The sequence below is a fragment of the Lepidochelys kempii genome, chromosome 10 (assembly GCF_965140285.1).
Source record: "Lepidochelys kempii isolate rLepKem1 chromosome 10, rLepKem1.hap1, whole genome shotgun sequence".
Taxonomy (NCBI): domain Eukaryota; kingdom Metazoa; phylum Chordata; order Testudines; family Cheloniidae; genus Lepidochelys; species Lepidochelys kempii.
Genome location: NC_136389.1, coordinates 50,314,273 through 50,326,953, shown reverse-complemented (window position 1 = coordinate 50,326,953; position 12,681 = coordinate 50,314,273). Strand labels below are relative to the sequence as shown.

Genomic DNA, 12,681 nt, shown 5'->3' with positions numbered 1-12,681 from the left:
TGGCACCGAGGGGCTGCGCCGCAGAGCGGCCCCGGGATGGACGCGGCTCGGCTGAAAGATCTTTAGCTTTGGCGGAGCTGGATGGTCAGTCTTCTGCTCGTGGAGACCGAGCGCGGGGTTTGCCAGCTGGCATCAGCCTAGCGTCCCAAACCCAGACACGGCTCCTGGGCAGGACCAACCATTGTATCAAGGCACCAGCCTGGCTTGTTCAGAAGTGCGACAGAAAGAGCACTGATCTCCCTTCCCCAAACTGCAGATCTCGCTAGCGGTTCCGTACAGGGGGGGAAACATGCACCTTGCCCAACCTGCCAGCTAACTAGCCGGGCTATTCCTTAAGGGTGCCGCAGCCTGGCAAGCCCGGTCCATTAATGTTGGGGATGACAGTGTTCGGGCAGGAGCGAGTTAAAAAGGGCATTAACAATGGAATGGGCCTGCTAGCAGATCACTTAAAGCAATACACCCTCGCCCTGTGAGCTCCAGTCCTGAATTATTAATATTATTTCATGTTACATCAGTGCGCCTTCTTGAAGATTAGAGGTTTATTAAGCCTGGCGACAAGTTTTAACCGATTAGCCATTCTCCCAGTAGAGGTCCTTCTATCCGAGTGAAATGCAGGACCCTGCTTTGGAAATCAGACAGTGGGGACCGTGTAAAGGGAGTTTAAACGTGAAAAGAGAACAGAAAGGCAGTGAAACGTCCACTGACTGACAAGCCACATTAACTCCAAGATCGCGGGAACAGGTTTCTGTGGGGTGGTCCCGTCGACCCCCAAAATAAACAATTGGATACTTCTTTGAACCGCAAACAGGGCAGCTTATTATAGAGGGATGTTGCGAATGGAAATTCATCAGAGTAAAAAAGATTTTTTAAGAAGCCCCTTTTAATATTTGTTTCCTTTTTTTATGCAAAGATTTTTCCAAGTTGCAGGTTAAAAAAAAAAAAGCGGCTCCGTGCAGAAACTGTGGGGCTGTGAACTGTGGCTGTTCAGCCCTGTGATTATTTAAGCAGCTTTTCAGCCCATTCTAAGGGCACATTCCCCCCACCCCCTTTCCTCTGGGGAGAGGCTTTTAAAAGATCAAAAGAGAGCCACACGTTTGCAGCTAGTCACCGAAAGGGCTGATACATTCTGATGATCGTTTGCCGTCATGAATTGCTCAAGAGGCACCGTGACTGAAAACTGCAATATAGACCATAAACATTTCCTCAAGACAAAATCAGTTCAACAGGCTTTTCAATGAACCAATCTGCCCCAAGTAATATGTGCTAAAATAGCGGCTCATATCACCGTCTCCATCGGTATTTCTACAACTAATACAATTAAACAACAAAATGTTAAAAACAGAATGAAAAATTAGAGGGTCTTCCTATCAGAAATGTATTTTTAATGACAAATTGGTGTTAATAAAAGGGAAAGAATAACGGATCAGTAAGATAGCAACGGTAATACCAGCTGCAATGGTCGTTAGTTTTTTATGACGACCTTTGATTTGAGAAAGAAACTAAATTTAAAACAATTTGTTGTGCAAGATAGGATGAAATTAGAGGTGCAATGTATCATTCTGTTTAAAATATTTATTAAGCTCCTGTCAGTTTCAAGAGCAAGTTCCCAGCTAATTTTTATGCCTTTCTTTTCCCTCCAACAAATACATTAATAGGGTTCACACGTAAATATCACATGCAGATACACCTTTTGTAAGCACTTGTCTTGCACCTCAACATAAAATAGGTTTAAATAGTACATAAAGCATAATAACAAATACAGACTAACATAGTATAGTAATGCGTTACTGAAATAAACTCCAAGTAATTCTTGGGATGTTAAGATAAAACCGTTTGAATTAGATTTTAAAATACTTGAGCGAGCTGGTTTGATTTAAACACAAGGCGAAACATACTTCATCACAAGAGGGAGATTTTTAGTAATTAATCCCCAAAGGAGAAAGTCTCCTTGCAAAAGGAGTGAGGGCTGGGGCATGTCTGGATTTCAGCTCTCACACAAGTGTAATAATCACCTCTTGAATGGAAAGCTCTGAAGCAGATCGGAGGAGTGGTTGCTGCTGGGCTAGAAGGGAATCTCAGACCAGGTAAACAGTGAGGGAATTGCTGCTTCTTGAAGCGTGGGGGAACCTGAGCGAGAAAGAATCTTTGTGTGTTGCACGGCGTTCCGCGTTCCATTGTTCACTCCTGGCCAATCAATTCGCTCTCTCTCCCTCACTGCCAATCGCCTCCGGGGGCTGCTCTGGCGGCCTGGTGAAGTCACTGCTCCCTCCCTCCCTCCTCAGAGCTGGGCCTTGGGCTGATGCGTGCTGACGTCATGCTGCGTATGGGACAGGGCAGGCTCCACTTTCTAACTCCTCCAGGCTGGAGTAGTTAGTTAGCAAACAGCAGGCACTGGGCAGGCAGCCTGCTCCTTCTGCATCATAACATTTTGCACACATCTCTTTCTGCATGGTGGATATTATTTTTCATTATCCTTTTCTGGGTGCTATGGGGGATCATTCCAAGAGTAAGTTGATCTTTGGTCTGAATGATACTTGTAAATATTTTATTTGAAACGTTTAAGCTGATTCTACAAGTGGTTTATTTACAGAGATACTTTTAGAGCACATTATAAAATCGTGCATTTTTTAAACTAGGGTTATTTTTGCTCTTTCACCATCTGTTGCTTTTTGTTATTTTTTTAGTTAAAAGCTATTTTATCTTGCTGTGTCACGATCTCGGGCTGCAGAATTCGTTGTGTTTTTTTTTTCTTTTTAAAGAACAAATAAATGTTTTGTTGGGTTTTGCTCTGAATGCCTTTTATTCTAATAGCTCAGGCATTCGTCATTAATTATTAATATATAAAATAAGAAAAATGCAAAAAAGAAAAGCAGAGCCTAGGTTTGTTTTTTTTTAAATAAGACGTAGAATAAATGCAGATGAAATAACCGGCAGATAAAGTTCATCTGGTTTTCCATTATGTTTAACTATCTTCCAGTTCTATATTTTCCAACCTTTATCCTAGTATTTACACCTACCAATTGTCTCTGTAGAATTTCCTTGCAGTTCAAGTGACTGTAAAAGTCACAATATATATGGAGAATAGCTGATAGCTGCTGCAGTTTATCGATTTCACCTTCTTTTTCTTTCTTTCTTTCTTTCCATTGCCTGAACATTAGTAGAGACTGTCTCCTAATTACGAATGCCTCTGTGATTGCAGTCCTTTGAGACAGTTCTGATTAGAAATGATATGCTTCCAGTATACGTTCTAAATTTCCTCTGCTCATTTCCACTGGTAGAAAAGCCCGGAATTGCCATGTGTGTGGGCTGTGGGAGTCAGATCCATGACCAGTACATCCTGAAGGTCTCCCCGGACCTCGAGTGGCATGCAGCATGTCTCAAATGCGCTGAATGCAGCCAGTACTTGGATGAAACCTGCACTTGTTTTGTGAGAGATGGCAAGACATACTGTAAAAGGGATTATATCAGGTGATTCAAAAAGCTCTTTATCCATTTAAAAAAAAACAACTTTCCTCCGACCCATTTCTTAAGAGCTAATTTCAAGAGCTCCCCATCTGTGAAATCGCACTTCCTCCTGCTTGCTAAAGGAGGGAGCCAATACTTTTGTGATCCGGACAAATTATGTTCCTGTTTATTCGGCTTTGGAGACAGGAAGTTATTAACGATTGATACAACCAAACGAGAATATTAATAATAACCAGCATGTCGGCGAGCAAGAGGCAGTATTGAGCTGCACATTCCCTAATGCCTGTTACAGAAGAATGTGGGTAAGGGGAAATTTTCCTGTTGAACCAGAGCCCCCTTCTCGAATTGAATGAGTGGGTCAGATTTGTTAGGAAGAGAGCAGAGGGGACCCTGTGGGTTTCTCCGCCGGGGTAATTAGTTACTGGGCAGGGCGAGCTGGGACCAGTGGGGTGAGTGTGTAGTGGCTTCATGGCCCTTTCTCTCTCGGCAGGTTATTCGGCATAAAGTGTGCGAAGTGCAAGGTGGGATTCAGCAGCAGTGATCTGGTGATGAGAGCCCGGGAGAACGTGTATCACATCGAATGTTTCCGCTGCTCCGTCTGCAGCCGCCAGCTCCTGCCCGGGGATGAGTTCTCTCTACGGGACCACGAGCTGCTCTGCCGGGCCGACCACAGCCTGCTGCTGGATAGGAGCTCGGCGGATAGCCCCAGGAGCCCCGGCCATTTACAGAGCACCAGAGGCCTGCATCTATCAGGTAAAGGAGCAACAGATCTGCCGGGCGCTGGGGCCCACCTGGGGGTGTGAGATCATCAGCTAGCTCAGTAAATCCAGGGTCTAGACACATACACGCCATGTATTGTTATCCCTGGGGGGAAATGCCATGCACTGTACAAACTGCTCTAGCTGTGTGTCTGTGACTGGATAATGAATAGATGTATGAATAATTTTCTATCTAACTCGGACTCTGCCTATTAACGCCGCAGGGACATTTATATCTTTAGTCGTCCCTCTTATAGGGCTACAGAAAATACATCTGTTATCTCCACCACGATGCGCTGAGTTATGGAGGCCTAGAGAGTTTGGCCAGAGACTCTGCAGTCTTGAAGTGTTTCCCACCTGGCCCCACGCTGGGAACCTCTCCCCCCCCCCCCATCTCCTTCATGTAGGCCTCTTTCTTCTGCGTCTGGGGAGTGGGAGGGACTGGACGTTACAGGCCACTTGCCAAGGAAATGTGAGGTTCTGTACACACCCAGAAGAGGAGCGGGAGAGGCAGACTGGGCGAGGGGCAGAGCGGGGGTGGCTGGAGGCGGCTGAGAAGGGAATCGGAGTTGTTACAGGGCTGGGCGAGCATTGTACAGTCCTGGCGGCTGAATACTGAGCTACACGTAGCTGCAGCCAAAACAAAAACAAAAACAGCGCACCTGGGGAGGGATGGAAGAGGGACTCAGTGAGGCCAGCCAGTAGAGCCGGGGAGAGGGACGGTGGCCGCCCTGGTTGCCCAAGGGAGCAGCAGCGGATTCGTGGGAAAAGCGAGAGGGACGGTGGCAGAGCCGGGGAGCGGCTACACACCCTGTTCTCGACACTGCAGTGATGCCGAGGGACAGGAGGAGAGAACCCCCCTTGCCATAGGCCCGCGGACCGGGCGGTAGGAGCCATAGCACGTTGGGTGGAGGTTAATCTCCATCTGCCTGCGGTGCTCCAGGAGGCACGGGAGGGAATTTCAACCACAGCCAGGACAGGAGGCTAGAGAGCTGGCTGTCCCCTTGGGGTGAGGGCCAGCGCCATTCCGATAACCGGCCTTCATCCTCTAAGTCCAAACCCTGCTCGCGCCCAGCCCCAGGGCAGCGGTGCTCAGAGACAAGGTGATGGGCTCTGGCCCAGGAGACTAGCTCGACAGATGGATCTGCAGCGTTTGGTCCGAAACTCCAGCTCCAGAGCCAGTCCCATAATGTGTACGAGAGCAAACGGGAGCGGGAAGACAAGTCCAAACCACGGCTGCGTTTAGGAGGTTTTGGAATAAACGGGGATTCATCCGAGGCGCCCTGAACTGCCCTGCACCAGGCTGCGAAACGCTCGCTAACCGCGGGACAGCCCCGGCAGTGATCCTGGCGCGTTCAGTGTGAACGGGACTAGAGATCGAAAGGTGTGAGTATCGAGAGAGAGAGAGCCAGGGCTGCTTCCCCAATTATCTCCAGCCAGTCACTGAACACTCCGGGGCAGCTTTCTGTCATTCGGGGGAAGAAAATCAGCTAGGATGGGGGTATATTTCCATGCACAATCTCTGCTTTCATAGGCTGCCCTCCTTTCCTCCGGGAATAATAACCCTGCGACTGCAGTCCGCTCGTCCGCTGGCCTAGGCCATGTATTTGTTTCAAGAAGGGTGAGGTTTCACTCATCGGAAACAAAACCATGTGGGTTTTAAAAATATCGAGCTGCAAAAATAAAAAACAAAAACAAACCACCTCTCCTAACACCAACACTGAGTAAGAAGCGAACTGGAGCGAGATTATTCCTCTGATCAAAAGGGAATGAATGGTAAAAACAAAACAAACCCTGCCCGCAAGAAGCAGAGATCCGATGGAGAAAGGGTGGAAGACCTGGTTTCGATTGTCTCTTTGTAGGTGATTTGTGCTGGCTGCTTAGGATCTGTGCATATCGAGATTATAGGGCGGTAATGCCGCTGTGTCTCGACAAAGATTCCATCTTGGTCCTTTCGGGGGATACTCTCTGCTGACGATGTTTTTGAATTACAATTGTTGACTCATTATAGTTAACTAGTTAAAAGATCGCTGCAAGCCGGGGTTTCCCCTTTGGGGGATGATTTTATACCGCCCGGGTTATTGATTATTAAGGAAGCTCTTGTGTTGACTCCTTCCCGTCTGCCGCGTGAGACGTGCTCCCATTCGCACCGTTTTCGATTAGAAATCCCGGCTAAGGGTTGTTACTCCCGAGTACCACCCCGCATGCGGAAAGCGGTGCAGAGCCTACAGTTCCCAGGGCATGGAAGAAGCGCGGAGATTAATGGACAGGGTCACAATTGCCAGCTAGTTAGCACTTCAGCACGCTCTTTCCCTGATTATCCGGCTCCTGCTCCTTCTCCTCCTCCCTGGCTGCGGTGCACCGGGCTGGGCCGTTCGCCGCAGGCTCTCGTGGGCTGTTTGATTGAACGGTTTTTAACTGTTCTCCGGCCCCTGCGCTCTGCAATGGGCCCCTTTGGGTGGCTGGGTGAGCGGGGCCGGCCCTGATTCGATCCCTGGGTAATTTGCACTTGATATAAAATCTAATGGTCAAATCCCACTCAGGGGCAAAATGCCCGTTTTGGAATAATTAATCTTGGGAAGCGGGGTTTTATTTATCTAGCCTGTAACCCCAACCCGGGCTTTCCCCATTAAATGTCCTGCTCTAAAGAGTCGCTTTCTTCCTCGATTTCCCCAGTCGGGAAGCGGCGCGGTGCCTGGGCCTGGTCTAGCCGCTGTGTGCAGGGGCAGCTCTGGCTCGGGGCCCCGGGTTAGTGAGTCTCCGGGTGATTTTCCTCCTGCCTGACTTGTATTTGTTCGCCCTGCTTTCAAGAACCCCAGCGGCCAGAGCCAGTCTCTGGGGTGGCGGCAGCAGCTTCCCACAGTGCCTGGGGGGCTGTAAAGTACCGACCCCCCCGCACTGCCTCCTTCTTGGTTGTTGGGCTGAGCCCCGGGATCCCCGCCTTGCAGTGTGTGTGATTCGATTCTCCCTGTTGCAGACCCGGCTGGGGAAGCAGGAACCGCTTTCCCCGCCGCAGAGTGGCTGGTACAGCTCCCTGCCTGGCTGTGCTGGAAGGGGGTGCAGCTCCGGCTTTGGGGTGCGGGTGGGAATGGCCTTTTATCTCAGAGGAGACGCAGGCCGCACCAGCTCAGGGGCGCTGGGCCTGGGCCCTGCAAGCTAATCTCCCAGGCCACATTTAGTGCAGGGGCTTAGCTGCAACCCCTCGCTCCAGGCGAGCCCCTAGCAGGGACCCCCTCCCCGGGGTTATCCTGCGGGGGGGGGAGGCCTTCACTGCAGCAGGGGAGGGTGCCTGCCTGCGATTCTCTGCGCCACGAACACAGGCCGGGCCAGAGATCACTAGAAATCCACCCCCACGCTGCCTTCGCGGCCTGGCTGGGGCTGGGGGGCGGCCTGGCTGGGGGCGCCCCGGGACGTGGCTCAGGCCCCAGCGCTAACTGGAGTTGGTCGGTTCCCCCTCGCCCCGCTGCAGACTCCGTGCCCGGCCGCCAGCCCTCTCTCCGGCCCCAGGTGCACAAGCAGGCGGAGAAGACCACCCGCGTCCGGACGGTGCTGAACGAGAAGCAGCTGCACACGCTGCGGACCTGCTACGCGGCCAACCCGCGGCCGGACGCGCTGATGAAGGAGCAGCTGGTGGAGATGACCGGCCTGAGCCCCAGAGTGATCCGGGTCTGGTTCCAGAACAAGCGCTGCAAGGACAAGAAGAAATCCATCCTCATGAAGCAGCTTCAGCAGCAGCAGCACGGCGACAAGACAGTAAGAGCAGGGCGCCTCTTTCCACCCACCGGGCAGGGGCCATTTTGCAGGAGGGAACGGCCCTCCCTGTAGTGCCCGAGGACTCCTGGCCCTTGATTTCCCCGCAGCGCCCCCCCCGCCCCCCATATTGCTCACATGGAAATACCTGGTGAAGAAAATGTCTGTGTGAGTGCGTGACAGCACCTCCCCTCTGCTGCACGCTGCCTTGTGCGGGACACATCCGCTCCCGGGGACCAATTCTATGGCTGTTTACACAGAAATGTTTGTGTGCATTTAAAACAAACCCCCAATAGTAAAGATGTGTTAAATAAACGAATGCCCCCTCCCCCCCGCCAGCATCTGCAACCCCCAGAAGTGAAACTGGCTACAAATTGACCAGAAACCAAAAGTGAAGCGGACTAGTCTGAGAGACCTGTGCAGAGTAAACAAACAGCGGGAATGGGGACCCGCGATCCAGATTTAACAACCCAAATCGTCCCGCTTTAACCATCTACGGGTTTGCTGGCAACATAAAGAAATCGATTTAGTTTTCAAAACGCATGAATTGTTATTATGAACCCGGCCGTGACCCTTTAAGATATTTTGGGTTTACGTGAAAGCTGTTTTGGCGTGACAGCCCCTTCATTCGTGCACTCGGGACATTGTTTAAAATGATCACACAATAAGGCTCAACCCAAAGGGAAAGTGCTCTTAGGTGCTGAAACAACCACCGTTCCGGGCTTGTTTTTAACTTGTTGGGAGAGCCCGGATACGGGCTTGACCCTTTTCTTCTTGGGTGCCCGGCTACAGCTAAATCATCAAGCGAATAATAATTTGTACAAGTGAAATCCCGGGCTGAGATGGCACTTTGGGTCCGTGAGACTGCAGGAGAGCCCGGGGGAGGCACTGGGAAGGAAACCCGGGGGGGCCGGGGGGACTCTCTGACCCCGTTCCTGCTGGGATCAGGCAGAACGACAGGCGCGGGCCCTGCTGCCCTGGGCCCCGAGCCCCGCCGTGCCGCACGGACCCGAGCAGCCGTGGAGCGGAGGGTGTTGCAGGGGTCCACGCGGGAGGGCGAACAGGTCCCCGCACCTGGCGCTGCAATACACTTCCACGGGGCCCAGGGAGCCGGGAAGCGCAGCGCTGGGGTGGGCTCCAGGGGGAGGCCAGCCGGGGTTTTAGAGAAGCCGGACAGCTCATGCGTTGGGGGACCCGCGCCCTGGCGCTGACTCCTGCGGCCCCTGCAATGCCCTGGGCCGCGGCCCGATACCGCAGAGCCCGCCCGGCCTGAGGCTTTGCTGCTCATCTCCCCCTCTAGAGTCTGCAGGGCCTGACCGGGACCCCTCTGGTGGCCGGGAGCCCCATCCGCCATGAGAGCGCCGTGCAAGGCAACGCCGTGGAGGTCCAGACCTACCAGCCGCCTTGGAAAGCGCTCAGTGAATTCGCATTGCAGAGCGACCTGGACCAACCTGCCTTCCAGCAGCTGGTAAGCGGCCGCTCTGCTCCACTGCGGGAGCGGGGCCCCTCCGCCTGCTCTTTATTTATTACTCCCCGACCGTGATCACCCTCCTCCTCCTGGGAGTAAAGTCATCCGCGGAGCGTCACCCCGGCCCAGCTCCGTGAAGGTTCCCAACTCCCACTGACATCACTAGAAGTTAGGAGCCGAACTGCATCCGGGATCCCTGTGCCTGGATTGGGGCCGGGGGGGGGAGGGAAGAGGGGGTTGACAGTCACCCTGTGCCCGGAGGAGGAATGGTTCAGGAGCTCTAGCAACCCACACTTCCATTTCCCTTGGTACATTTCGATTTGAATTAGAGAAAAGGGCCGTTTCCATGGAAGCTCAGCCCAATGCAGCCCCTGAATACAGGCTGTATTAGCAACGGAACCCCCCACTTAGACTGTAAGCTCCCTGGGGCAGGAGCTGTGATCCACAGCAGAGCAATATAAATGTTAAGCGGCCAGGAGACCAATAATGATAGAAACGGGATTAGCCACAGGGACGTGTTCCTGGTACGTGCCCATTTCAACAGTTCCCCGCACGCTTTGGCAAGGGAATAGGAAGTGTCCTTACAGGAACAAAACAAAAGGGCCAGTTCCATCGCATTTGGAAAAAGGAAGCGAGAGACATTCCCCGGGACAAATCAGCTAGTGGTTTGTAATTGACCATGTGCTGGTAAATAGTTACAAGGGGCCAGATCCTGACATCCTGACTCAGGATTTTTGGTGAGGCTTCCAGGGTCTGGCCCATGGGCTCTCTGGTTTTTAACACTCCCGTTCCGGTGCGCTAACTTCTCTCTGAGCTGGGTGTTTGGGGAGGAGAATCGGGCTTAGAAAAGGAAGCGGATGAAGCCCCCCGTTAATGTACTCCTCCGATAGGACTGCGATGTTTTAGTAGATAATCAAAAATTAATCTTGTGTTATGTTTAGTTAATATAATGGGAAAGTGAGACAGGAGTGCTGTATGAATAATTAAACGATCATTTACTAGCATTGGAAGAGCGCATTGATGAAATATGCTGCACATACATCACCCGGTGATATATGGAGCCCAGCACTGCGCAACTGCTACTGGACCACTGCCTAGTCTGAAATGAACTTCGAAAAGTCTAGCAGATTTCTTAATGGGCAGGAGAGCCTCTTCCCATTGCAAAGAAATCCCCGGGGGTTGCACGAGGAGCGTGCAGCACTGCTGAGCTGGGGAGATCTTTTTCCATAGTGCCCACTAGCATTCCGCCAGGAGGAGGGAACTTCTCTCTAGGACGCCTGGGTTCTCATCAGCTTGGTTTGTTTGTTTAGCTATAGGTGATCATGTCGTATCCTTGTATTAAGGATGGGATTTATTTTGCCAGCACAGGCTCCGTCTGGCAGAGGGGTGCTGTGGTTTGAATGTGGGCAAGAGTAATGAAGGGCTCTGCAGGTCGTGTCGCTCCCCTGGTGCCATCCCCTGACAATAGGTGTTTGTGGCAATACCTTCTAACGAAACTGAACAGGAGGGAGGGGTTCTTTAGCCATGGGGCATCCCTGCTTGGGGAGATCGAGGCTAGGTTTAGAACAAGTGTTATTTAAAGATGTTTGAACTAAAACGTGCACAAACCCTGGAGGACACAGGGCATGTTGTGTTTTAGCCCTTATCTGCTGCAGGTGAATCTTAGCTAGTTTTTAAACCCTACCTTGCACTAGGTGCTGGAATATTATTTTTAGCAGCGTCTAATTAAAAGGGGTTAACACGATAAAAAAAAAAAGCTTCCCCCAGTCGAGATAAAACAGGGATTGGGGGCTCTGGATTCTGCCCACATCGCTCTCACCCATCTCCCCGCTCCCTTTCCTCTCCCCCCCCCCCCCAGGTATCCTTTTCCGAATCTGGCTCCTTGGGTAACTCTTCCGGCAGCGATGTGACCTCCTTGTCTTCCCAGTTACCCGACACCCCCAACAGCATGGTACCCAGTCCTGTGGAGACGTGAGACAAGCACACACCCCCGGCGGATTTGGACTTTCGCATGCTCCTGCTCCCTGCATGAGACAAGCCCGGCCTCAGGCTGGCCCAGAGCTCCAAACAAAACTTTTTATAATAATATTATTTAAAACCAAACAAAAATATGTCTTGACTGCCAAAAAGCACCAGGATTCTAGCTGCCTTCACCAGACTGGAGAGAACTGCCCCCCCCCCTCATCTCCCCAGCTTGTTTTCCCAACTGATTTTTTTTCCCAGAGCAAACTTGGATTTTCTAAAATTAGCCCCCAGATCACCTACTGTATAATGGTAGTTTGTACATTTTTTTGTTTCGTTTTCCTTTTTGGAAGAAAAAAGGATCTTTTGTGTCTTCCTAAGACTGGTTGGAAGCCAGTTAAATCATCTCAGCTCGATGTTGTCTTTTGAGTAGTCATCTCCATCCCAGTGTCTCTCACAGCACCACACGAGTGAATTCATTCCATACTCTGCATTATCCCTGACTTGAAACCTTGTCCTGTTTTGGGTGGGGCGAGAGGACCCCCTCCCCCCAAGCCGCATGATTGCTGGAAAACATATATATGGAAATGAGACTTTTATTGAAAATGTTAAGTTATCTTATGGACGGAGGACAGATTGTTTGAGCCTTTAAAGAACAAAAGTAAGTTATTGTTATTTATTGTCAGAGCAGCAGTTAATAGTGGAATTAATATTTTGATTTTAATAAAAAATAACCTCATTGGAAAGTGCTGCATCGTGTGTGTATTGTTAACCAGCTCTGTCAGGTGAGAGTAAAGAGAAACCAGGGGTCAAAATTCTGCCGAAATCATTCTAAGGGGCCGTCCTTGAAAACAAATCTGCAGCTCGAAATGACCATCCGGAATCAAACTGGTCAAACTAGAAACAAGATAGATAAATGACCTCTTCCGTCATGGTATCAGAGGCTTTAAAGGAATACATGGAACAGCAGGAATCCGTGTTGCAAAAGAGCGCCCAGTAAGACTGAGCTATTTATTGCACTGCGTTATTTATAACTGTTTTCTTATCGACGTATATTTAAAAAAAACACCTTGGTGTAGATGTTGATTGATATTCAAAGGGAAAGCCGAATTCCCCTCCACCCCCAATAATGATTGTCTAATTTAATCGATTTGCCTTCCTGAATCATGGCACTATGCGTTAAAGCATCCTGTCTAAGATCACACGGTATTTTTAAATTAGAAAATAAATTTATTTCCAGTTTCAATTTGAACCACTTTTCAAAACCCCAGTGCAAGC

General features: G+C 50.6%; 1 protein-coding gene across 1 annotated transcript; it reads left to right on the top strand.

The window, feature by feature from the left end:
- Positions 1-2,448: 2,448 nt before the first annotated feature.
- Positions 2,449-12,085, top strand: ISL2 (ISL LIM homeobox 2). The gene is made up of 6 exons (XM_073361464.1): positions 2,449-2,506; positions 3,279-3,468; positions 3,956-4,218; positions 7,693-7,976; positions 9,274-9,441; positions 11,300-12,085. Exons 1-6 carry the CDS (start codon positions 2,449-2,451, stop codon positions 11,414-11,416), a joined length of 1,080 nt encoding a protein of 359 aa, XP_073217565.1. The 3' UTR covers positions 11,417-12,085.
- Positions 12,086-12,681: the final 596 nt, after the last annotated feature.